Below are 27,310 nucleotides of genomic sequence, written 5' to 3' on the forward strand. Positions count from 1 at the left end.
ATTTCACATTACTTCCTTGAAAGAATTTTTTTAATATCTGATATGCTATTCATTACCCAGTGGTGAACATTTTTAAGAGACAGGGACAGATTCTCCATTGCCCTCTGGCCCCTCTGTGCCACTCCAGCAATGTGAAAGGCCTGTATAGGGAGTGGAAATATCCTCTGAGGAATATCACCAGCATGGACAGCTTCTTTAGCTGGCATAACTATTCTATGACAGCCCCTCTCACAGCTCAGAACATATCGGGGATATGTGTTGGGGCTGTCAGAGTATGACCAGAGTGCTGCTGCACTCTGGATATTCACTCCTTCCCCCACACGCTGAGGGCCATGAGAAACAGAATGGAAGTCAGAGTGACGCTGAGGCTATTCTGACTTATTCTGAGTCCAGAAAATACTGAACACAAAGGTAGTTTAAAACCACCTCTTTTGCATCTTTTTCTCCCGTGCAGGAACAGGGTTACAGAGTATGTACAGCACATTTTCACATGTTGTGCATCTTTGAGGCCACTGAAAAGTCCTTTCAAGCCCAAAAGGAAAGGAAAGGGAAGGGAACCTTACCTGGGTTAGACTGCATGCTGATATTTGTTCGAGAGACATAATTGCCTATTGACCCCTGGCCTTGCATTGGCACGTTCTGAGATGCAGGCACTGTATGGCTATAACCAGGCCCAGTTCCATGGCTGCTCACGGTCATACTCAGAGAGGTTGTGGGCATCGTATTCTGGCCTGACTGCTGCATAGACACGTGATTAGGACCTAATAGATCACAACAAGAAGAGTGATGCTGTTATTGACAACCTGCACCAAGTATAAAAAAATTTAGTGCCTTACCTGGATTCTTGTTATGGTACCTAGAAAGGGGTAAAAAAAATAAAATAAAAATATAAAATATTTTATATACCAAGGGCCATAAAATAAAAAAATAATACCGCTCCCCCAATCCCCATCATTAAAACCCCTGTGAGTTACAAACAGCCAAACGTACCACCTACTGTCTGTTATAAAGCTAGACTGAACCTTGTCCCTAAAGACTACCAAACTTGGCTTTGCTGAACTGCAAGCAGGAACAAATTTCAGAAGCGAAGGCTCTCCAACTAGCTTTTCCTAAGACAGAGGCAAATCTAATAACATGGTTGGCAAATGCCAGCTGCAGCTTCAGCCTCTAAACTGAATCAAGAACTCTGGGAGTATCCGAGCCCTTCAGTAGCTCAGGTGTTCCCTGACTAGGTTCAACCCCTGCTTCCCCTGAGGGTTATCAGCTACCCCTCTCTTGTAACGGGTGTTGTTGGGAGAACCCAACAGAGACTGACAGCTCCTCTATGCTGCTGTTGCATCAAACACAACTGCTCTGTGCCCAGCAGCAGTACCAACAGACTTTCTCCTCTGCTAGGATTTAAAAAGATAGAAGAACGTACCCAGGGACCCTGACACCAGATGGGCAGTGGGAGAGAGAATGGTGAGGTATCACAAGGCCCCATAAAGGGGAGGGGAAGAGAGGAAATGGAGGAAGAGGTCCCTCAGTAAGCCCGCTATATAAGGAGAAAGGGACCCCCACCAAACCTAATCAGAGTAGAAAGGAAAGAGGGGGATGAGGGCACTCGTCCTGCCTCTGCAGCTATCACATCCTCTTCCTTCTGTCTTCCCTGAGCTTGATTGAAGATACCCAATAGTTTCAGAGGGAAAATTCTCCAAAACACCATGCTAACCCCTACTACCGTGACCATTATCCTTCCCTTCCCAATTCATTTGCTGACTTGATCCCTGTGCTAGGAGTTCAACCTCTGGGATTCATACTAACAGTATCTTGCTAACTGTGACTGGGACACTGTATGCTTGTTTGGCTGATTTTGCTTTTATAGAGGTCTGTAAAAGCCCAATCCAAAGCTCACTGAAGTCAACACAGAGACTCCGACTGACTTCAGTGGGTTTTGGATTGGGCCCTAAATAAGGACAACAAGGTTTTGTAGGGGCCTCTGAGCCAACCCATATACTAAATGCAAGTTTTCTTCAGTGAACAACCAAAAATGTAGAGCTCTGTATTACCAAGCCTGTTCTTAAGCATAAACAACACAAAGTGATTTCCTGGCACCCACACTTTTGGGGGATGATCCCACAGTTCTTTCCTGACTTGGCAATTTACGAATTCCTGATCTCCTCTCATGATGGTGAGGGGGTAGAAACTCCCAGTTTTCCTTTGCAGTTGCACGATACAGGAAAGAAACTCATAACTTCATTCAACTCTCCAGCAGCATGGAGCCTCACTCTTGCTCAGGGTCACTCAGTTGATAAAGCTGACCTTGTTTTTTCATACACATAGCTGTAAGTTGTGGTCAATTATCTGTGGTACTAATAAAAGCCAACAGTCAATAAGAATAGCTATCAATATGCTTTGGTTGTACCCGGGGGCTGTAAGCACTGTCCTACTTAACTTATCCTATGTTTAATTATCTTAGTTCTTACTGTTATTGGATAACTAACTTCAATTATGCAAGACCAGGTTCTTCTTTCATATGCAGTATTGTTCTAAATTCTTTTAGCAACTTTTTGCAAACTTAGTCATATTTACTGTGCACTGTTTCATATTGTTGCAAGACCATTTAGATGGAGACACATGCAGAATCTCCAAATAAGAAAATGTTTTCATGTTATTTTGCTTTAATTGATATTAATTTTATTTACAGCCTGAACAGCATCTTAAAGTTTTTTGAATACCAGTTTTCTGTAGGTATTCTTAAAGTATTTACAAATATTTGAATGACAAAACTTGCTGTAGATTGTTTTATTTCCCCCCTTATAGAGAGACTATGGGCTAGATTCTCAGCAAGAGTAAACAGGTCTGTTTAAGAAAGTGGAGCTTTATGGCTCCAGCAATTTATGGCTGCTGAAGTCTAACCCTACAATTATGTATGTCTTATAAAGCTGACACTTATTCTTCAGTGAAACAGAAGACAACATGGAATTTGAATGAAGAATGGAGTTTGTAATCTCTCTGAGTGAGAGTCCTTCTGCTGATGGATCTTACAAATACTGCAGGCTCAATTAACTACAGTGTTGATAACTCTTGCAATATTTGTTGGTTTTCTTAAAGCCCAAGATCCCAGATTTATGTTATTACATGAGAATCTCAGCTTTCATTTAAAAAACAGTATGTTTCTGGCACTCATTGTTGCAGATAAAAACTTGAAAACATGACCCAAATGTACTTGAAGCTTGAAAAACTGAAGGCAACAACAAAAAAAAAGCACCTAACTTTTTTTTTTAAAATCTTGCAATTTTTATAAACCAACCGTGTGATTTCTGGGGTCTGAGTCAGGATTTTTTAAGGAATGGGATTAGCAATACTGTGATTGACCACGAGTGGTACGGCTGACAGACTTTACAAACTGCACCAGTGGAACTTGTAGACTGGCTGTTTAAGTCTGGTGGTTTTCGCTGTACATTCAAGGCCTGAGAAATAACTGACTTCCAATTGGTGTACTAGGTGGCCTATCAGAAATGCTAGAGGTAGTTTCTGTCCACTTCCTGGTAGACGGTTGTCCCATCACCAAAATCACCATCATACTTGGCACTTGCTAGCTGTCTTATGAGAGATGTTAAGGATTGAATAGATGTTGGGAACTGAACTACCTTCTCACTTCTAGAAGGGATCCTTCTAAGACCTGACTGAGGATAATGGAGGGTCAGTGTGCAGAAGCTTATATAGCTGCCCCCTGTGCTGTACCTGTGATGCTAAGTAAACAGAGAACTTCAGTTCTGTCCTGCTGCCACTCAAACATTTTCACAAGTACTAGAGCTTCATTTTCAGAATTGCATGTACATTTGTGTACCAGTTTGCAAAAGTTACTATCATCCAATGGTTGTTCAGTGGCCTGTGTGAAATTAATGTGTCAGTCTTAGCCTAGTTCTCAGTGCACTGGTGTTCTCATCACAATATCAACTGGCATTAATTAGCTGCTTTGCTGACATTCTCAGCAGAAACCAAGGATTGACTGGGCATTGAGACTAAACTACTTTCTCACCCCCTGAAGTGAGTCCCCTTAGGTCAGGGTTGACGCCCTTTGGTGGGGCAACACAGGGTAAACTTACACTGCTGCTGCCTTTGCTGTTACCTGTTCTGTGGATAAATAGAGGACTTCAGTCTCCAGGGCTGTCACACACACACAAATGTAAGGAAAAAAACAACAATAGTGAAAATGTAGCTCAGGGGTCGGCAACCTGCGGCACGTGTGGCACTCTGCTGCCAGGTGGAGTCCTGGTCGCCCGCCCCGCTCAGCCCGCTGCCGGCCTGGATGGATGGAACCCTGGGCCGGCAGTGGGCTGAAAGGGCCGGTGGCCAGGACCCCACCTGGCAGGGGCTGGCAGACAGAATCCCAGACCGGCAGTGGGCGGAGCGGCTCAGCATGCTGCCAGTCTGGGGTTCTGTCTGCCGCCCGCGCTGCTGGTCTGGGGTCCTGACTGCTGGCCCCACTCAGCCCACTGCAGGCCCAGGATTCCATCCATCCAGGCTGCTCACAGGCAGGGTCCCGGCCGCTGGCCCCGCTCAGCCCACTGCCAGCCAGGGGTTCCGCCTGCCACCCGCGCTGTCAGTCTGGGGTTCCGTCTGCCAGCCCCGCTCAGCCTGGGATTCCGTCCATCCAGGCTGGCAGTGGGATGAGTGGGGCTGGTGGCCAGGACCCCAGACCAGTAGCACCGGTGGCAGATGGAACCCCAGACCAGCAGCGCGCTGAGCCACTCAGCCTGCTGCCAGTCTGGGGTTCTGTCTGCTGGCCCCTGCCAGCCGGGGTCCCGTCTGCCAGCCCCACACAGCCCGCTGCTGGCCCGGGGTTCCATCTGCCGTCTGCACTGCTGGTCTGGGGTTCCAGTTCACCGGTCCTGCTCAGCCTGCTGCCAGCCCGGGGTTCCGTCCATCCAGGCCGGCAGCAGGATGAGCAGGGCTGGCGGCCGGGACCCCAGACTGGCAACACGGGTGGCAGACGGAACCCCAGACTGGCAGCGGGCTGAGTTGGGGTTCTGTCCACCAGCCCCTGCCAGCCGGGGTCCCGGCAGCCAGCACAGTTCAGCCTGCTGCCAGTCAAAGGTTGCCAACCTCTGATGTAGCTTCTCAGTGCACAGAACAATCCTTGCTGACTGATTTCTGTTGTTACTGAGTACCAGGCAGGAAGAACACTGCAATAGGAATGCCCAGAATAAACTTTAAAGGTCCAATTCTTTAAAATGCAAAACTATTCTAAGTAGGACTCATCCATTAATTTACAGAGACACTAATAATTTGAACCAAGAAATAGCTAAGTAGTTTCATGACATACATCTGCCCCATAGTCCTTGGGCCAATGTTTGTGGAACAATCACGTTTTCCTATGTTTAAAAACTTGTTTTTCCTCTCCAATACTTTGTGAAAGACCAAGGCAAAGGGAGAAAACTGACTAAATGATTATGAAGTGGAATAGTGAAACTGACCATACATCAAATGTCAAATATAGAAAAAAAAATAGAAAAAAAAATCTCTTTTCTTTCAGTTACATTCATTTATGGTGCTCTTGCAACAACACAGGTATAAAAAATTCATACAGAAGTGTGTTTTTTAAGTTTACAGTTTTCCATTAAAAGTTCTATGTAAGCTATTTGGTTATACTATACAACATTTTAAAGGCTACTCTAAAAAAAGGAAGACTAATGTAACTGCATTTTATTTTTGAAAGGGTACTTATCTTAGAAGAATTCTGAAGTCTGAGGACCTAATCTTGCAGTTTTTACTCATGGAAACAATCCCTGCTCACCCTATCCATCCCATTGACCTTTATGGGGCTGCTTGCATGAGTGCAAAAGGGTTGCAACATACAACTCAATGGATGTTTATTAGTAAAACTATTATGGTATTTAATTTTGAAGTATCTTTTTATTGGTGATTTTCATTGCACGTTTTAAAATATTTTGTTTCACATTTATTTCCCCTACATAAATTTATTAAGTGGACTGGAGCACTTGCAGAATCCAAGCAGCAGTATAAAACTGATAAAACTGTAGCCATTTTGTGAATATTTCAGCATGTGCCTGAAATTCCCATGTGGCTGAAAGGTGAGTTACAGAGCTGTAAAAGACCTCTTCTAAGTATATTCTGCATTAATGATTTTGTTGCTGGGCAACCATAAAGCAGCACAAAGGGGAACAGAGCTCACCATTGCTAATCTGACTCTGCATGAGGGAGGAAGGAGGAAGGCCTGTCCCAATTGCATCACTGAGATTGCTCTGTGAATGGAGAGATTGGTTGGATGCATTCTGAGTCATTCCTCCTGGGCCCAAATTCATGTTTTGCGTTGGTGGCTGCAAACAACAAGAAGGGGAAGCAGATTTTTGGTTAGGTTTTAATTAGAAAAATAATAACCCTGAAACTAACCTTATTATGAATACAAACTGACTCATCTGAAAGTGTGCTTCCAGATTTTAATCTTACAGATTTGGGGCCTGATCCTGCAAACCTTTATTCACGTAAGTATTCCTTATTAGCCACTGGAACAATTTACCAAGGGTTATGGTGGATTTTCCATCATTGGAAATTTTTAAATCAAGATTGGATGTTTTTCTAAAAGATGTTCTCTAGTTCAAACAGGAATTAACTCAAGGAAATCCTATGGCCTGTGTTATGCAGAAGGCCTACATGATCACAGTGGCCCCTTCTGGCAGCAAAATCTAAGAAAATATGGTCTCAATCCTGCAGTTCCTATGCAGGCAAAAATGCCTTTGAAGTCAGTGGGAGTTTTTCCTGCAAGAGTACTGCAGAAACAAACCCCATATCTTTAGATCACAGCTGTCAATCTGGCATAGGCATTTTGCATGATTCTGTCACTGAAGTCAATGACAAAGCTGCTATGGACTTCGGTGGTGCAGGACCAGACCTTTACAGTAGGCGTATCACCAAAAAAACAGGCTGATAGTTTATGAAGAAACATTATGCAATATTTAATCATGAACTGGTGGCAGATTTAAGGACCAGTGTACTGGTACAATTCAGGACTAGAAATGGCAGCCTTGTACCATGAGAAAGGGAAGTTTCCAGTGGCACACACAGCACTTGGTTAAACCCTAAGAAGGTCCTGAGATATTAGCACATACACTAGTGACATTTTAAAATACAGAAAAGCTATTTTTGGTTATTTAGAGATTTTTTAATAGATCCTGTTGAACCTTGTACAGTTGGATTCATGATAATTTAGGCACCTGGCTCTGCAGGTGGTAGGATTAAAAAAAAAGTCCTGATAAATATTTGAAAATCAATAAAAACATCCATAGAGCAGTTTTTCTATTACTGTCCGTTGAAATCCAGAACTTTTTTTCAGTATTTTTTTCCTAAAAAGGTTTATTAAAAATGGCTAACTAGTAACAGCTTTTTGTCACCAATCAATACTCAAATAATTGTCTCCTTGGTATAGTTAACATTGTATTTGATGTTAGTATTGGTACTTACTGCAGGAAGCAGGGACTGCATATTCTGGTTAGAGTCTGCTATTGTTGCCAGGTAAACCAGGTTTCTGTGCAAGATTTGTTGGTATCTAAAAGATAAGGAATAGAGCTTACTTTGGGAAGACTTAACAATACCAACATATCCCATTTCATGAATTCATTGCAGCCTTGGCTTCTCTGTGCTATCTATAAATCATCAGTAAATGTAAATTAGCCCACTCTCTTCCCATCTTAATAATAATAATGACCATTTCTGTCCTGCCTCTTTTCAGAAAGTCTCAAAATACTCAGCAACTGTTTTACAAATGGGTAACTTCAGCAAGTAAAGATGGTGAGAGAGACAAGCTTTCAAGCTTACACAGAGCTTTTTTTGGGGTCTCAATAAAATATATTACCTCGCCCACCTTGCCTCTCTAATACCTTGGGACCAGCATGACTACTACAACCCTGCATACGTACTTGTTTGAAAACCCACTGAACGAGTGGCAGAGACAGGTATTGAGCCTAGAGACTTGATTTCTTGTCCCCTGCTCTAACAACTGGTCACTTTATGTCAACACAGTCCTAAAGAATATAAATTCTGGAGCTCCAGAAAACAAAACCTTTTTGCCCTGCACGCAAGCTCAGGAGAACAACACCCTTTCAAGAGTGCTTTAACTCGCATGCTTACTGCCATCCACTAAAACCATCTGAAACATTCACGCTTCGTCCCAGTCATCAGTGAACTTGAAAAGATCATGATGAGAAGCAGGAGAGAACCTAGAAACAAAACATTAAAAACTGGGCCACTGACCCAGGAGGAAATTCAAACTTCTGGAAGCTGGAGAGGCACCAAAAAAGCAAAAGGTAACTTCTTTTACTGTATGACTTTTCTTTTGGTGGGCGGTGGGGGAAAATGAGGTAGCAAAATGAATCCAGAATGGTGACAAGAATGAAAGTGATGGAAAGGAGGAGAGAAGCATGGTGCAGAGAAGGTACCTGAACTCCTAAGGCTTTGAGTTATTTTTTAGTGTTCAGGATCTTTTGTGAGTAAATACCAGTGCAGGAAGTAAATACCCATCTCCCTACAGAAAAGGATTCAGATCTCCTGTGATGAAGTATTGAATCATTAGCACATAACAAGGCAAATGCCTCTCTCTCTGTATACACACTTTCCTTTTTGAAAGAATAACAATGCCTGCCCCCCTCAACTTGACCCCTCATTGGGCAGGTTTGGCCTGTTCCTACTGAAATCTAATCCATGTTTACAGTAAAAGTGCATTGCCTTCATGATTAAGAACAATAAGCAGTGATGGAAACTAACAAGACTTTATTCATTTTATTTTGACATGGATCACCAAAATCCTTGATCTCTAAAAATTAAATCCCCTTCTGATAAAACTATATTATCAACTTTGTGCATACTATAAAATAATTACCTACCTTCTGATATTTATCTCCTTTATTATGCCAGAATCCTAAATTCACACATCCTTATAATTATTTTTGTAAGCGATGTGTTGAGAATATTTAAAGACTAATAATTTTCTTTATGAACGTCAGAGTTTACAGGATTATATACAGACCTACAGTCTTATGATATTCTTATGTTATGTCTCCCCTGACTGTAAATGCATAACAGGAGTTACCTGTATATGCCTCATAAGAGGAATATACCCTTTAAGGGCAAAACAGATCCTAGCTTTCATTTTCATATGGTAAAGACTCTTCTCACACACTAGTTGGGCATGTTTTTAAAAACAGCATAAATGTGGTATCATTCAATAATAGCCCAATCCTATGAGTTTTGCCTGCATCATGAGTGCAGGATTGGGTCTTAAAAGAAAATACTGTCTTTTCCAGGCAAAACCCCAAATTTTCCACAATTCACTTCTCCTACTTCAGATATAGCCTATGGGGCCAGTCCTGCAGTTGATCCACACTTGATTTCAGTGGGAATTATGCATGCAAAATAATTCAGGATCAGGTCGACATAAATTTCAAATTATTCTTCATGTTTTTTAAAAATCAAAACTGCCATGATCTTTCCTCATTCCCAGTGTTGCTCTTCCACTGAGGACAGTGATGTGCAAGTCACAAACTATGGTCAGTTTTAAAATTTTCCTTTGAAAACTGATGAAATATTCAACTTTCTTGCTTATTTTCAGAAGGTTTTCTTTACCTCTTATCACCAACACCACTACTGTCTTGATTTCTGCACAAATTTTCCTTTGCTTTGATATATTATTGCTCCTGATATTTTGTACAACTACATTGCTTAAAATATCCAAGATGAAAAAAAATACTATGTCCCAAGAATAATTTATACTTGTTGACACATGGTAAATCTTAGAAAATTAGCACTCCATGTACTCTTGCCAGTGGCAGTTGTGCAACACTATTCAGAGTATTCTTCTTGCACTTTGTTGTAAGAACAGGAATAATATCCAAAATATTCCAAAGTAAATAATACTCACTGAGTACATTCTGCTGTTTTGCCTTTGCTCTGATAGTCCATAATACACTGTATTAAGTGGTGATTTTCATCTAGCATCTGGATAAAAAAAAATGATCAAAATACTTGTTACTATGCGATAAGACTAAAAACACACCAAGTTCTGCTATATGTTTCTTCCTTCTGTGATATTCCGCTTTCACTCGGTCTTAGCTTGATGGTTCTTTGTGCATGTCTGTTGCCTCCAGGTATTTATGAAGTTCCTAGACTGGAACAGGAATATTAATATGGAATCAAAACTTCCAACTACTCCCCAAAGTCAAATTTACTTATTGAACATTACTATAAAATAAACTCCTGAGGGGGGAGTCCATTTTGTGTTAATCTTAGTCTGTAACTATTATATCTTATGCCTGAACAGAAATAACAGAACAGAAAAATATGACCAAAAAGATACAAAACTTCCTTATTAAAATACTCAGTGCATTGCTCTGGTTTCAGAGTACAATTTTTATGAAAGGTTCACTAAACACAACCCACAAAATTTTACAATTTGAGTTCATTTTAAATGGAGGAAAAATCAGAAATGAAAGATGATACATCTTATACTACTTAAAACATGTTTCCATAAAATTACAGCTCACAAAAGTTGTACTATAGGCTTATATCTCATTGGTAGTTAATACTGTAAAGAATAAATATGTCAATACTATTTCTGTATTTTAGGTAGTGATTATTATTACTTAACATTAATATTGTGGTGGAACTACGAGGGCTCAAACAGGTGAGGTCCCTATTGTGCTAGGTACTGTACAAACATATAGTAAACAGTCCCTGCCCCAAAAGCTTACAGTATAAAATATGTTGGATGTTTGATTTAAAAATACACACATGAATATAAACAAATTGCAACATTAATCTTTTTATGCCATGTCTCTTTTGCATTCCAGGACCATTGCCTTATGAATGCATTTCCATTATCTCTTAAAGATGAGCAGAACATAAGTTGTACATCCATGTGAGCCCACTAAGACATATTGTTACAGTTTGCCAGAAAGATTCTTGAACAGTAGCAATCCCTGAGGCTACTCTGGATCCTTCTATAAGATATGGAAAAAGGCAGATATGTAGATACCATGGGAGGAGTCAGGACTCTACAGGTAAAGGGAGCATTGAACCCTCCCAGCATATACTGTATTTAGTGCCAAACACCAGCTCCATATCTGAGAATCCTATATAGGAGTGTCACAAGAACATATTTAAATTTTTACATTTTTTGTTGAGTTTGGGAAGTTTCCTTTCTTGCATTTAGTAACAATTACAAAATGCAAGAAATGAAACCTGACAGATATGACAGTTATAAAACCTCAACCTCCTGGTATTTGCATATAAATCTATGTTTCATAGATGATGGGGGCAGGCTAACAAGTCTGCAGGCACAGAAAACTCCCAAGGTGTTTGCCGTGTGCCTCACTGTTCTTTAAGCCACAAAGGATCGCCAAATAGATACTTCACAAAGGGCTGTGTAATTGGGCCATGGGGCACCCCATGGCTTTTAAACCAAGTAGACCCACTGACTGATCCCCATCTGATCCTTATAGCCTGCAGCTGCAAACTGTGCAATCTGTCACAATTAGCTCAGGAGGCCCCAGTTTAATAAATGAGGGGAGGTCCTTTTATCTGAATATGCAATTCCCTTGATCTGGGATATGAAACATATATACATGAAAACGTTCACTTCAGAGCCCTTTCAAAAGTAACCACCTAAGAGCAGCTACTCCTGGTCTAGAGGAGACATAACTGCTAGATTCCCAAAAAACTGCACATCAGCCAGGGTACAAGTCTAGGCAGCTTTCAGAGTATCTCTGTATGGTCTCACACCTCATTCCACCCCATCTCCAAAACGCCTTTGCATGTTCCATAGGCCATGGAGCAGGCTTGCTGCAATGCAGCACAGCAAGTGAAGTAACTTCTGCTACAATGAGTAACCTATTTGTACACAAGAGGTCTGCAAGATACAATACTTATGGAACAGCCATGAGAACCTCTGTTTAGTATTGGGACCATGAGTTATATGAGCTCCCTTTGCCATGCATCTCAAATCCATTGGTTCATATGCATGCTTTTTTAATAGTCTTACAAAATATGTCTGAGTTGAGCTATGTATTTTCTCCAAGTATTTCTCCCTCAGGAACACATTTCACACAATGATTCCCAAATTGATCCTTCTACAACAACATCGGGAAAACTGTAATTCCCCTGCCAGTTATGTACAATTTTTAAAGGGTCTATTCTGAAATATGGATCTTTCCTTTTCCATTTATTGGAAACATAAGCCCTGCCCATCATCACAGCAAAGAGTGGGTTAATAACCATTTTAATCAAATAAATTCATCTCCTTTATCTCAAACCTCTGAACCTGAGTAAAAAGCTTTGATAGGGCCAATAATACAGCCTTTATAGCTACCCACTGTGGAGGCTGTTAAAAAATCTTACATGCTAGTAAAGTAGTTATAAGTCTGATGATAGTTGTTTTAAATGGGCAACAAGCCATCAGATGGTTCTGTTCTAATTAAAAGTTATGTGCTGGATTTTAGAGAAGTTTGGCCATAATACAGCTTCATCCATATCTTTGTTGAGCCATTTGCTGTGCATTTTTATAGTACATTTATAGGCATATATATTTTGAGAGGATTTAGCTAAAGTATACAACACTGCAGAATCAATGGGTTTACTTTGTAGTCCTTAACGCCAGATAGATTGTTGCCAGGCAGAGGCAGTTTCTCCACTAAATATCTGCATCTAATTCTAAAATATCTTTAAAAAATATCCATGGAACTGTATCGTCAGACAGTAAACATACTTTTACAGAGATTAAGTTCACATAAAATAATTTCAGACTATCCAGCCCTGCAGTACAACAAATTAAGAAGCTAGCATGTGAAGCATACTGCACTTGAAGAAGCACAATTTGAAATCTGCATCACTGACTAGATTGAAACTGCATTCACATGAGAATTACATCACTCAGTGTGTTTTTGCTCTTTAAAGTAGTTCTGTTCTGAGATAGAGAAAAATTTTGAGTAACCATGCACCAGTGAGATGATGCATGGCAGTAGAATAGATCAAAAGCTTCAATTGACTAGTCTATGCCTTAAGCAAGTTCTAGAGTGGTTAACTTGTTTCCAAAAAATTAGTGTTCCTGGGCAAAATGCAAGAGAGAGCATTTCATCATACAACCTACACTGCCTAAAATTCACATTTTGCTTATTGTAAAATGGTTTCAAAGACAGAATTATTTTGGTCTCCACCAATTTCTTATTCTTGCGAATACAGACTAACACGGCTGCTTCTCTGAAACCAATTTCTTACTGAGTTTAAGGTCTGCTATAATATTTTTTATTATTTCCTTGATAATTTGTGGTGAACTTTCTACAAATGAAAAAATGGCGAGATAAAAGAGTAAAGAAAACAATATTTACAAAATTAGGGCCTGATCCAGCAAACAACTTAGACCGAGATCCTCAAAGTATTTAGTCACCTAACTGCCATTGAAATTAATGGAAGTTAGGCACCTAAATACCTTTAAGGATCTGCACCTTACTTATCAGGCATAGTCTATACTACTGTGATTAGTCCCATTAAAGTCAATCATAAAGATGTGCATGGTTGTAAGTACTGATAGTAAGTGCTTGCATGATTGTGCCTGTGTTTTTAAATTTACTTTATCAGGAAATGTGAAACATTCATTAAATATTTTCCACACAAAGTTAGTATTAATTCATCCATATAGCTGCATGTTCTATTTAAGGGATCATTCTTGACAAATTTACATACAGCCAAAGGACCAAACATGGAAAAATTGGCAACAGCAGTATTATCATATTCCTGTCTTCTAGCCAACAGCAACCCCACACACAGCTCAAGATTTCTTTGGCTTCTGTATTTGTGCAGACAGAAGGGGTGTGTCGTAGGAGTGTGTCATTACTAGGCATGGGGGCGTACTTGCAGATCACATACCCTGCCTGCTAGGGTTCGCAACATCCCTCTGTGACTCCTGTCATGAAGGGTCTGAGGAATGGAGGTTCTGTTGTATCCTGATGTGGCAGACCTTCAGGGTGTACCTACCTCCCGGAAGGTAATGGGAGCAGTCAGAGTCATGGCAGACATGATCCACATTTCTCCTTTACGTTTTCTAGTATGCACTTATGCACACACGGGAACCTGGATTTGGCACAGAATCTTTATGAGCAAAATACTCCTGTCTGATTCACAGTGAAGCTCTTTGTTTCATATTCTGCATTCATGATGCAGAAATTCCCAGTGCAGAATTGGTGGAAAATAGAAAACAGAGTTCTGCAGAGCAGCATGGAGAGGGTTACTTTACCGAAAAACATTACTTATCTTATAGGATGCGAGAAAACCTTTTAAAGTATCACTAATAAATGTCTCAGCTGATAGCAAACTCACATCTAGGAAAGCAGGCTTAGAGATCAAGTCTCATCTATGGATGTGTGTTCATATCCAGTACTGGCACTCCGGTGATACATTAAAAGCTTGCTGCACTAATAAAAGGGTTCTTTGTGTGCGATAATAAATTTAAATCCATTTTGCTCATTGCAAAAAGAATAGGGAATAGTTCTAGTGTCCTGACAGTTACTACATAAAAAAGGACAAGGTTCTGATCTCAGCTGCACGGGAGTACATATAGGGTTAACGTCAATGCCCAGCCTTGCTCATGAGCTAATGCTAGGTACACAATCACCAATTCTGCAATCCTAGTGGTTCAAAAAGTCTCACTTTCTTCAAAGAAAGTTTTGTGTAAGTAATGTAGTATTGGAATAGTAAAGGCTTTGAAGGAGCCATTGAAATTGAGTTAGTAACATGTATGATGAAAATTAGTTGCTTATGTATTTAAACATACAAGTAAAAATTGTGCATTTTTGTGAATTTTTTTTTATTTAACTGGTATACAATTTTGGCTCCTAAAGAGAACACTGTTGTGGATTCCTAAAGTTAGTGTCCCACAATTAGTTTTGACCCCGACTTCTAATCTATGATTATAAAGCCCATGGAGTTATTTATGTGCTTGTTTCCAGACAAAAACTTCAGTGCTTTTTGAAAAAGAAAATTGTTCCACATTCATGAACAATTCAACAGCTCAGCATACATGAGCAATCCTAAAGTAACAGGTCATTGAGTGTACCTGATAGAGGGAGTATTTTTTATATTTGAAACAAAATAGATTTCAGTTCCAAGATATCAATGCTTTGAAAATTGAGAGAATTATGAAAATTCTTTAATTGTCCTTTTTCATGGAAATTAATCAAAAGTCATTTTAAAAGGACTACATTAAATGAATTGTGAAAGTCTATCTTAAATACACAAACATCCAGAGTTAAGGATAAAACTCCATCCTTAACCGCTAGTGCCTAAATATTTCAGCATTTAAAAGTAAGTGGATGTGATCCCAATATCACATGTGCGGCAAGACAAAGACACAAGGGGATGAATTTCAGATTGAATCTCCTGGTATTTACAGATGTACACCAGGCTCTTAACTCTCTTTAAGGTAGTTTGTCTTGCCTTAATTCTCCCGTACTTTGATCATCCTCCATTGAGATTAATTCCCCTATAATTCATAAAACTGACAACAGATGATCGCTTGGCTCTGGAAGAAATGCTGATGAGCAACTGATTACTCTCTTAGCTCTGACATCTTTTGTGCGTGAGTGTGTTCACCATTATAATTTACAAATGAGCCATATTAGACCTTTATTCCTTAGTTCCACTGCACTGACTAGACAAACTCCTGCACAGCCAGCATTTCTAAAGCAGAGCAAAGCATGACATAAAATACACAGTGGAACTAGAAATTACAGGTACTGTTTAAGTAAACCAGACCGAGGGCACAGACATGTTCTATATTGACATCTCCACACCTCTTCCATTATTTACAGTTATATCACCAGTATCTCATCCCAGGCAGGTGGCAGGTTAGTGAGGGTAAGTATGTATCTCCCCACCCTTCTGTTATTTTCTTACAAACACCCATCATAACTTCCAAAGTCGGTACCCTCAGCTTTGGCCTCCAGACGAAACCCAGGCTGAGTCCGCAGAGAAATCCTTTAAAACCTTTACCTGCTAAACATTATACATGAACAACTACAATTCCTAATAAAAAACCTTTGGAGGATGGCAATGAGCATCTTTATTGCAACACTTCAGTACCTCCCTCCATATTTTAAAAGATTAAAATCCTGCAACCATTAAAAAAAAAAAAAAAACTTGTCAATTCACTGAGACATTTTTTTTTTTGTTAAGAGCTTATATGCGGTCCAAAATGTGCAGATCCCTGCTTGCAATTTATCCCTGGCATTTTTTTTCTTTGCAATCACGAAAGATAATATGCAGTGAATTTTCTATTCTGCAGATCCTTCTCTGGCTGCTTCCCTTCTCTGTTTTTGCAGTGATCTGAACACCTTTGCTTTGTTCCTCCTCCTACTCCCCCCTCCAGCTGTCCATCTTCCCAACCCTTGCAAATTCACTAGTTTTCATGATCACTTTAGAATTAAGCCTCCTTCCCCAGCCACAGCACCACAGAGGGGATATATAAATAACATTTCTTGTCTGTATAAAAGCATGCTTTTTTACCTTCTGGATAGTTTGCTGGGTGACCTCCCCTTTGCCTCTCGGGCGAGCAGAAGCAAAGGCAACCGACATGGTGGGGTTTTTTAATGTGTCTATAATATATTGCTCCTAGGCTCTAATAATATTGTTATTATCTGGCTGCTATTGCTGTGCAAAGATTCTCCGCAGTGCATGGGGAGGGGAGCCAGCGCAGATGGTACAATCTGTGCCCTGCAATGAGCCAGGGGCACTGCACCACGAGCCTGCATGCACCACCCTCGCCCTGATCCCAAAGCAAGGTGGGGAGCCAGTTGCTGAGATTTGGGGAGGAGGAGTAAAGGCAACCGAGTTGTCCCCCCCTCTTCCCCTCCTCCCCTTTTATCTGCACATGGTGCATCCCTGCTGCTGGGTTTCCTGTCGCAGGCGAACAGCATCTTTCTGCCTTTGCCAACAGCGGCCGAGTGCGTCAAGTGCGTAGGAAAAGAAGCAGGGTACGCCAAGCGCGTGGGGGGAAACAGACCCCACGATCAGCCTAGTGCATACGTCAAATGCGTAGGGGAGGCTGACAGCAACTTGGTACGCCAACGGCGTAGCCAAGACGCCTGGCATTCCGAGTTGCCTGCGATCCTCCTGCCAAGGACGTACGTCAGGATGGAGATCCGCCTACACATTTGGCGCAAGGGCCGCCTTCGGCGTGCGGCGCGCACGGCGCGGCTCCGGAAGCGGCGCGCGCGGCAGGGCGGGGGATGAGTGTGCTGTTTTGAGCGGAGGGAGGGAGGCGGCTGGTTCCGGTCTGGGCAGCTCGGCGGGCCCCGGGGAAGCGGTGGGCCGGAGTCATGAGCTACGATCGGGCCATCACCGTCTTCTCGCCGGACGGCCACCTCTTCCAGGTGGAGTACGCGCAGGAGGCGGTGAAGAAGGGCTCCACGGCGGTGAGTCAAGGCCGGGGCCGGGGCTGGGCCGCGCCGCCTCGCCTCGGGGAATGGCCGCCGCTCCGAGGGCCGCGGGGCGAGCGTGGAGGGGGCGCCCGCGGGCAGGGCTCGAGCGGGGGGGGTCTGTGGAGAGATGGGGGTACCTGAGGGATGGGTGGTGCGGAGAAGGGGCCGGGGGCAGTAGTGGGGGCCTGAGGGGAGGGGGAGATGGGGGGGCTGGGCGCTGTAGGGGGGCCTGGGGGGGGAAGGGGCTGGGCGCTATAGAGGGGCCTGAGGGGGGGGAGGGGGAGATATGGGGATGTCTGGAGGTGTGGGGGGAATTGGGGCAGTAGTGGGGAGAACACGCCTGGCAGTGGTTGCATGTGGTGGGCGCACCCCCGGGCGGGCGGGCGATGTATGACAGGACAGGAAGCTCCTGCGATCAGAGCCCATTGTCTTGGGAAGCCCCCGCCCCATAACTCTTTCCCCAGGACACTGGCACACCTAGGAGCTGGGTGACCAGCTACCGTTTGGCCTTTGAGACTCTGCAGCTCCCTGTCTCCCACTAGAGAAAGCTGGACTGAGCTGGCCTCCCGGGGGGGTGTCTGACACTGCCATAGCGTGTGTAGTGTGGGCTGGTCTGTGTACTAAAGCCCACTAGGCAGAGCCCCTTTGGCTGTAGCTCTCTGAAGGAGAGAGCTTTAAAAAAATGCTGGAGTTCTAAATATAATAGAAACAAAATTCCTCATCTTGGGAAGAAAATTGAATATAATTGAAATGATCTACTATCCAGTCAGTAAAATCTCTCCACGCCAGAGCACAGGGTCTAACCTTGCTCCAATAATAATAAAACTACTGACGTCTAATGGGAATTTGCCAGCATAAAGTCTGCAGGAGCCCATTGTATATGGCAAGTTACTAGAAGATTGCTCTTGGGAGTTGGGAGCAAAGATCTTCTAGAACGTAAGAATGGCCATACCGGGTCAGATGAAAGGTCATCTAGCCCAGTATCCTGTCTTTGGACAGTGGTCAATGCCAGGTGCTTCAGAGGGAATGAACAGAACAGGTAATCCTCGAGTATCCCTCGTCACCCATTCCCAGCTTCTGGCAAACAGGCTAGGGACACTTCAAAGCATGGTGTCATGAATTTTTCTTTCTGTGCTGCTTACTTGCTATGGGGCCTTGGGCACATAAACATCCCTGATTCCATTTCCTCACTTGCAAGATGGGGATAATGCCTACTTCACAATGATTGAGTGTCCATGCTGCTTGAAAACATGAAGTGCTGTGTAAATGCAAGTTGATGGTGGTGTCTGTTTGCAAACTGGAAATTATGAAATAGACATTCTTTTGCTTTTAAATGCTTTTAAAAATGAATCCCAAATGAGTTTGTTTGTGCCCAAGTGTATAATACTAACCTATACAGTGACATAGGTGTGTTTGGCACTTTACCAAAAAAGCCCTTATCTGTAATGCACCTGTAAAGTAGATAATCTGTATCTAAAAAATTATCTGATGACAAACTTATTTTAAATACATAAAATATGTATTAAATACATATTTTATTGAATAGTTGTATCTGGCAGTGATACTACTACAAAGTTGAGCCCCAAACCAGTAAGTCATTACAAGTCATTGAGGCAAATGGTGTGTGGAGGAATGAGTTCTGACAGCTGCTGCATGCCTTTTTGGCTACATGCTATTTTCTACAAGATTGAACTAGCTGGGTAGCCTTGTATCTGGGGAAAAGGTGCAGGGTGTAAAATTGTTCAGGGTGACAGCAATAGAAAAAAAATGGAAGGCCTGATTCACCAGAACACTGAACCTTGTATAGCTATTTACACCAGTGTAAAGTGGGTGCAAAATGTTGCCACTTTACAAAGTTTAGGGCAACAGTGATTCAGGTGTAGAATTGTCCCACTGGGTTTACAGAAGTGAGTTTTTAATTACTGAATGTAGTTTTCTAACTGTGTGGGTTATTGTTTAGCAAAAGACAACACTGAAAAACTGTGCATCTCTTTAACTCAGCAATAACAAAACAGCTGGACAATTTTGATCACTTTCCAAAATATTTGCATTTGGGAAGAGCATAACAAACTTCAAGCCCAAAGGAGAATTTCAGAAAGTAATGAGAATGTGGAAGTGTCCAATGTAATCTTGGCTGCAGCTCTCGTTACGCGATAATCTGTAATATGGTAACGTTGCAAGATCTACTGAAACATCATAAATCAGACTGCTAAGAAAGAACCAAATTTTCCAGTCCCCTGTATGAAAAGCAGTGGGAATATGGGTTTAAAAAAAAAGCCTGTTTTCCTAACTTTGGGAAAGGGGGGGTGGGGGAAGGAGTGCACAGGATGATCTAAGAGTTTGGTATATAGAAGAAGCAACGTAGGGATGAGCTGCATTTATGCTTAGGACCATGGACTATGCAACAATCTTAGTATGTTTTGGACCTGAGGAGCAACAGCTTGTATTTGGCTCTGACTTACTACCGTAACAAATACTCAGTTACGGCAGCAACAGTGTTCTTAATTCATCTTGGAATTAAGTATAAAGATGCAACTACATTACAAACACTAATGTATGCTCAGAGAATTATTCTGTGGCATATTCATGATAAAGCCTCACGCTTGCCAATTTCTGCTGTTTTATATAATCTGAGGCTGGAAGTGGCTGGGTCATTACACCTATTGAATCTATTTCCCCATGTTAAGTATCCTCACACCTTCTTGTCAACTGTCTAAATGGGCCATGTTGATTATCACTACAAAAGTTTTTTTTCTCCTGCTGATAATAACTCATCTTAATTAATTAGCCTCTTACTCCACCTTTTCATATCTTTTTACTATATGTTCCATTCTGTGTATCCGATGAAGTGGGCTGTAGCCCATGAAAGCTTATGCTCAAATAAATTTGTTAGTCTCTAAGGTGCCACAAGTACTCCTGTTCTTTTTTTGTCTAATATCAGTTAATTTCCAATTTGTTGTAGACTACAACATGGAGCAAAGCATTTGAAGCTTCAAATGGAATTAATACTTTTGTAGTCATTTCAAGAAAAGTCTATACCTATCAGAGGTCTGTTGGGTGTATCTTAACTGTCATTGGTTTTGAATGCATTGAAGGTTGGAGTACGAGGAAAAGAGATTGTTGTTCTTGGTGTGGAAAAGAAATCTATGGCAAAACTTCAAGATGAAAGAACTGTGAGGAAGATCTGTGCCCTTGATGACAATGTCTGCATGGCTTTTGCAGGTATGCAGTTTCTGACAGTTGAACTATTAAATACTCCTCTAGTAAGCCGGGAACAGGCTTTGGAATTAAAAGGTAGTTATTGGAGCATTGCTATACTGGATAGGGTTTATGAATGGTGAAAATCAAGTTCCTTTGGGCAATTGGTGGAGAGGAGAAGAGGAGGGATTATATTTAGTTGTTTACTTATTTCCTTTGAATAAGAATGCCTAAAGGGTAATTCTATAGAACCAGCAATTTAATGAGGAAAATATCCTTATGTTAGGAGCTTGTGTGATGCAATGGATTAAACATGAGGGTGAAAACTGGGAATTCCTGTATTTTAATTCCAGCTTTGGCAGAAGTGTGCATTGTGAGGAGCGAGGAACAAATGGAGATAAAGTAAACATTATTTGATCATCCATAAAATGGACATAATGTATATTAGCAGGCTAAATTAAAGGAACTCTCCCCATTTGAATCCGACCAAGGTTAAATTTTACAAGCTATTATAAAACCAAAGTTCAGAATTAAAAAGACTCATTTTAAATGAATGGCTCTGCCTACAATGATTAACGCTCTAACCTTGCAACACTAAGAACTTGAAAGTGACTTAATTGACTTACACTGACAATGAAAGAATTTTGACTTGTCATTACTTATGCTGCTTATTTTTCATAACTCATCTTGGACAATGAAAGTTGTTAGTAACACAACTGTTCTAAAATACTATACAGTTGTAAATTATTACTCTTAGTACAGATATCCAAATCTGTAGGCCAAGGTATTCGTCTTTAGATTTAGACACATCTGTCATACTTGCAAACTAACTTTTACAGTTCTTAATCCTATATACCTATTAGGGCAACAGTAGCATCAAACTTTACCTCTAACCAAGAGGACTGGACAAGATTAATTTGGATCTGTCACCTGTGCTCATTATGAGGCAGTACAGTATATAAGCAATCTTTACAGTATATATAGCAGAAATCTTTTTGAGGACAGACATTTTGCTAAACTGTTACTAGTTGGACTACTGATAGTTTGCTAACAAATCTTCTGGACACTTGTTCGAGCATTTGTCTCTAATTCACAAGCATGAAAAATAAAAACTAAAATTAAACTTTGGTTTCACATCTTAGCTACTCAGAAATTACTGTACCTTCATGACAAGCCTAAGTAACGACATGATCTTGTCATCGTGACCCATGTCCCCTTTTTGTTACCCATCCATCTTGTCTGAATGTAGATTATGAGCCCCTTTCGGGCAGGACTGTCTATCTTATTTATCTATCTGGTGCTAAATACACATTTGAGCACATAGTGAATTATATTATCATTGCAGGGCTCACAGCGGATGCCAGAATAGTTATAAATAGGGCTCGTGTGGAGTGTCAAAGCCATAGACTTACTGTGGAGGATCCTGTCACCGTGGAATACATCACACGTTACATCGCAAGCCTGAAACAGGTATATTGGACAACTCTCTGTACTGTTTCTCCATTCATTGCAAAAATACAGTATGGTGCCAGAGAATCAGTGAGTAAATAAAAGCTGACTTTGGTCCAAATTCTGCTGTTACACTAGTGAAAACCCAGGATAACAGAGCAGAATCTCTTCGTTGGATATTACTACTTTAGCTTCAGGCAAAGGGGAGAAACGGTTGTCATTGGTTTCTCCCAAAGATGGGCAAATCCAGAAAGTTAATTTGTGCTCATTGGGACAGCATTATTGCACTTCTCGTATTATGTATTAACAGTAGAAACATGCTGATCTGCAATCTTTAATTCACATAGATTGGTTTCTCCTGCTTGCCAAGATTTACTAGCAGAACACTGTTGTGAGACCTCATTATTAAGACACTTACAAAATACATTAAAATTCCTAGAGTATTATTAAATTTAAAATTAAATACAGTTTCAAAATGGACAAGTAGTATATTCCATGGTGCATTTTTTATTTAATCTCTTCGTAATGCATTAAACTCTGATCTCCACTATTTAGTAAGAGTCCAGTTTATGCATGGTCCATCTTTAGTGTAAGCTCTTACATATCAGAAAGGCAAAACATGTTTACATTCTTTCTATGAAAGTTTATTTTAGACTTATTTTACCGCAAGGGAATAATCTCACGTGTAATTATTTTTCATTCTGACAGATACGCAAATATTTTAGGTTTCAGAGTAGCAGCAGTGTTAGTCTGTATTCACAAAAAGAAAAGGAGGACTTGTGGCACCTTAGAGACGAACAAATTTATTTGAGCATAAGCTTTCGTGAGCTACAGATCACTTCATCAGATGCATTCAGTGGAATGCATCCGATGGAAGTGATCTGTTGCTCACGAAAGCTTATGCTCAAATAAATTTGTTAGTCTCTAAGGTGCCACAAGTAATTCAAATATTTTAAAAACTTTACCTGTGGCCCAAATTCCTGCCAAAATAATTGGGCAAGAAAGCAGGATTGGGCCTCTGTACTGACGGAAATGGAATGTGGGTGCTCTTTGTAACATAGTGAAGCAACACTAGCTGTGGAGTAGGCTGTTTCTCATCACAAAGTATCTAAATTCTGAGAGACTTGGGATCTTGGCAGCTATTGGACTTAACACAAAAGTTACTGTTCTGTAAGAATCAGCATGTTTCAGCTTCACCTCCATGTCTTTTGGGGTTTTTTTAATGGGTCTTCTAAGTCATGTCAATACATATTAGTAAAGCTGCTTTTTTTTTTTTTTTTTGCATTCTCTCTGTGACCATCACATCTGCTAATCAATTTACACAAGGTACATTCCTAGATACCTCTGAATATTTTAACATGAAACAAGAACAATGATTTTTTTTTTTTAATGTGGTAATAGTTAATTCAGAAGTATCTAAGAAAGGCTATTATTTTGGAACCATCCTCTTACCTGCTTTAGTTTATGGGTGACCTGCAGTACAAGCAAATATTATCTTGAAACCTCAACAAGGGTAGAAAAGGTCCCAGTAACAAATTATAGGAAATACTTACGATAAACTGTCTTTTTATGCAACTTTTATACAATTACTAGTTTAGAAATCCATATGCTTTTTAGAGAAGTTTCTGAAATAAGCTCTGTCTTGATTCTCATCAGCGATATACTCAAAGTAATGGCCGCAGACCTTTTGGGATTTCTGCACTTATTGTGGGATTTGACTTCGATGGAACTCCCAGGCTCTATCAGACTGACCCTTCTGGCACTTACCATGCTTGGAAGGTGAGTTGACTCTGTCTCCTGGCTGAGATTAAATGAAATGTCATTCAGCAGCTAATTTATCCTCTGGGGAGATCATATCTTGCTGGGAGATGGACTTGGTAGTTCTTATACTGTGTGTCTGAGAGCCAGTGGAGAGCTGTCTGTTGACATGGTGCTAGCTTGTCCGTTGCAAAAATGTTCTAAGACAGCAACAAATATAATACTGTAGATGTCAGGTGATTACAAATAGGATGGAGGTGGTCTGCCCAACTGTGAATGGGAGAGAATACGTCCATTAGACAGAAACAGAATGTCTGTTAAAATGTGGTCAAGGGACAGAAAAGTTTGAATACTCCATATCTAATAGGTGTCTCATCTGTGATACTATGTGAATTGTAAGTTTTTTATCTTCTGCCTGAAAATGTCAGCAAAAATCATCACACTTTGGTAAAATAACAAAGTTTAGCACCAACTACATACTGTGCATGTTTATGCCCACTTTAATATGTAAAAATACTTGATTTTCATATTCCTCCCCCCCATTAAAGTTTAGACTTAAAAGTAGTGACCAAAATTTAGTAGGGCTAGCAGCACACAGAATAAAACTTTACTTTGGAAATCTTACCCCATCCTCCTGAAAACACACACATGCTTATGTGGTGGTGGTGAAGTATCTTCCAGCCCCCTTTTTTAATAGTGATCTTGGCTTCGCTTGTTTTTTAACGTGGGTGAGTGGCAATGATACTATCAAGTAGGCTGTTGAATCTTCTGAATGGTTATTAATCCAGTCTTGCGATCATTATACACACAACAGGGTATGCAGTCTGTTGGGTATTTGCATAGTTTTCTGTTTGTATTTTCTCTATGAAGTGTACTTTAAAAAGTATTAAATCCCCCCAAACTTGTATCTACCATTTTCTGCAATTATTCTAGGCTAATGCCATTGGGAGAGGAGCCAAGTCTGTGCGTGAATTCCTGGAGAAAAACTATACTGATGAAGCCATTGAAACAGATGATCTGACCATTAAACTTGTCATCAAGGCTCTTCTTGAAGTGAGTCTGATTCAACAACCTGCTGATGGTTTCCTGTGTGTGTAGGCTGCTGTTTCTCAAGTCTATCCAGTTCATTCACCATAACTTCTAGAATTTATCAAAAATGATATTCTCCATTCTAGTCTGAGGGCACTAGATACTGAGCTGTAGATTGAGCTACAAAACACTTCCTAAACAACCGATTTTTACCAGGACTGCGTAAGAATCTACCAGTTTTCTTGTGAAGAATAATTTTTTAAAAATCAGACTTAAGCTTTGGATATTGGCGCACATATTCATTCTGAACATACTTAAGCCATGTGCACTAGCTTATTCCTTGTGTTCGGTTGTATGCACTTAGAACTGAACGAATAACCCTACAACTCATAGTCCCTCGGACTTCTGAAGGAACTTCTAATTGGTGCAAGTGTACATAATCTATGCACTGAGGTGGAGTACAGTTCAGTAGACTAAAGAAGCTTATTATTTTGCAGTGCTAATATTTGTAATGAAATATGCAGCTCTGAGCTAATGGAAAGAGAAATGTAAAGTTCCCATCAGTGACTCTCTTAGGGAGACTTAATCAGAATTGATATATGGAATAGAATTTCTCATTCTAAACCTTTCAACTCTTTGGCTACTTCAGGTTGTACAGTCAGGTGGGAAAAACATAGAGCTGGCCGTTATGAGAAGAGATCAGCCGCTCAAGGTAACTGTTGTCGTTTTAATAATATTGTTCACCTTCACTGCTCCTCTGATTGCTGTTTCTCTACTGCTCTCCATGTAGAATTCCCATTGACTTCTACAGCAGTTCTGCATTTCAGGGCAGTTGCAGAATTGTATTTCTAACTAATACAAATACTCTCAACGTGCCTTGTAGTTTTGGAAGCTTCTTTTGCCTTTGTGTTTGCTTGCAGATAGATCCTCGCCCCTGCACAATATTACAGTATGGATTTAATTTTCTTATCAGAAGTAGATCTTTCACATTCAAATAAAGTCTCTGTTGGTATCTTAAGGGTCACCTATGGTCTCTTTTGTTTGTTTTTAAGATTTTAAGTCCTGAAGAAATTGAGAAGTATGTTGCTGAAATTGAAAAAGAAAAGGAAGAGAATGAAAAGAAAAAACAGAAGAAAACATCATGATGAATGAAATCAAATGGCATAGCTGCTTGTTTTTAATTCAGATCATGGGTTATTCTGTACAGAGATGTAGGCGTTCCATTGACTCACACGTACTGTGCCCCTCTGAGACATAAAATAAACCTACTGATTTTTTTTAAGCTTTTTATTTAAATAAATCTACTTGTTCCTTGGATTTTAAACTAGGCTTATGCAGCTGGTTACAAAAGAGTGCTAGTAATCTATTAAAGGACACGAAGGTATATTCACACCATTCTTATTTATTGAACCTTGCCACTGATAATTATTGAACAAGAATATTTCCCACTATCACTCCTGCAACCTGGCTTGCTTATGATCCTAAATTGCTCTCTCGTAGCATAATTGTAAAGCCATAACAGACAGGCCCAACTCAGTGATTCTTTTTCTCATTTGACAATGCTTTTAATTTTACAGAAGTTCCTCAGGCCTGGTAATCTGGATTAGAAGTCAGATTTGACAAAGTCATTTCTATAATAAAAACAACTCTGGGCTATCAGCAGAGCAGGTACCATCACACTTCAATGTTGTGAAAGCGTGTAACATGCTAGAGCTAGCTCAGGGGGTGCACTGGACACTCATTTTGAAATAATGCAAATTCTATTTATCTGAATGTGACTTGGAGTAAACAAACTACTACCTTGAACTGCCTGTTAGGTTGCTATTAGTCTATAAATCCACTTTCTGTATTTAAATAGCTGCAAAAGTTTTTTGCAGCTGATGCAACAACAAGCATAAAACTGTCCCATTTTCCAGAGATTGATTCTCAGTCACTTAACGCCAGTCTCTCCTCCTGAAAGGGAGCTGTGATTTTCCTGTAGTTTCTTACTACTCTCTCTCCTGTTTATTCCCACCGTAGTTCCAGCAGCATTCATAGAGTCTGTTCAGCTTTTCATTCTGAGAGTCTACTTTTTCCATTCTTGTACAGGCTCAGCTCAGCTTTATCTTCTGCCCTTCTGAAAGCTGTGTCCTTAAAAATGATATAATGTGATGTATTTTATTTCAGAGAGGAGAACAGCTATATTGATATACTCCTGTCACCTGTACTCTTGAAAGAATAGGAAGATGGAACATCACACTAATAAGACGAGTTATCAGTCTACTTTCAGTTCTGTCTTAATAGAGCATGTTTTCAGAAGAATTCAAACACTTCATAACAATGCACTACACAATTGAGTCTAGAAGTCATCATTGTTTTAATGGCAAATGAACAAATGAGTTCTGAATTAGGAACAATAGCATTTGTATTTG

General features: G+C 40.6%; 2 protein-coding genes and 1 long non-coding RNA gene across 3 annotated transcripts in view; 2 read left to right on the forward strand and 1 right to left on the reverse strand.

Moving 5' to 3' along the window:
• LOC140896958 (uncharacterized) overlaps positions 1-13,668 on the forward strand; it is a 32,784-nt gene extending 19,116 nt beyond the window's left edge. Inside the window, exons 7-9 of the long non-coding RNA XR_012154651.1 lie at positions 5,705-6,080; positions 7,736-8,309; positions 10,848-13,668. This is a non-coding gene — a long non-coding RNA (uncharacterized lncRNA). The remainder of the gene's footprint in view (positions 1-5,704; positions 6,081-7,735; positions 8,310-10,847) is intronic.
• The window catches only part of SS18L1 (SS18L1 subunit of BAF chromatin remodeling complex), a 34,445-nt gene extending 17,505 nt beyond the window's left edge, over positions 1-16,940 (reverse strand). Inside the window, exons 1-5 of the mRNA XM_073309172.1 lie at positions 16,552-16,940; positions 9,920-9,996; positions 7,468-7,552; positions 6,182-6,326; positions 564-761 (exon numbers count right to left, since the gene is read on the reverse strand). Coding sequence (XP_073165273.1) covers positions 564-761; positions 6,182-6,326; positions 7,468-7,552; positions 9,920-9,996; positions 16,552-16,620 — 574 coding nt within the window. The 5' untranslated portion in view covers positions 16,621-16,940. The remainder of the gene's footprint in view (positions 1-563; positions 762-6,181; positions 6,327-7,467; positions 7,553-9,919; positions 9,997-16,551) is intronic.
• A 317-nt stretch (positions 16,941-17,257) lies between these two features.
• Positions 17,258-26,176, forward strand: PSMA7 (proteasome 20S subunit alpha 7). The gene is made up of 7 exons (XM_073309173.1): positions 17,258-17,459; positions 20,561-20,687; positions 22,009-22,133; positions 23,769-23,891; positions 24,804-24,923; positions 25,549-25,611; positions 25,952-26,176. The coding sequence occupies exons 1-7, from the start codon at positions 17,364-17,366 to the stop codon at positions 26,042-26,044; spliced, it is 747 nt and encodes a 248-aa protein (XP_073165274.1). The 5' UTR covers positions 17,258-17,363; the 3' UTR covers positions 26,045-26,176.
• The last annotated feature ends 1,134 nt before the right edge of the window (positions 26,177-27,310 follow it).

This window comes from Lepidochelys kempii, chromosome 13 (genome assembly GCF_965140265.1).
Source record: "Lepidochelys kempii isolate rLepKem1 chromosome 13, rLepKem1.hap2, whole genome shotgun sequence".
Taxonomy (NCBI): domain Eukaryota; kingdom Metazoa; phylum Chordata; order Testudines; family Cheloniidae; genus Lepidochelys; species Lepidochelys kempii.

Bases quoted from the DNA above. Each gene is read 5' to 3' on its own strand.
- PSMA7 (XM_073309173.1), top strand. From the start codon at position 17,364: ATGAGCTACGATCGGGCCATCACCGTCTTCTCGCCGGACGGCCACCTC. The intron at 23,892-24,803 runs GTGAGTTGACTC...CAATTATTCTAG, and splicing joins GCACTTACCATGCTTGGAAG to GCTAATGCCATTGGGAGAGG. The intron at 24,924-25,548 runs GTGAGTCTGATT...TGGCTACTTCAG, and splicing joins TCATCAAGGCTCTTCTTGAA to GTTGTACAGTCAGGTGGGAA.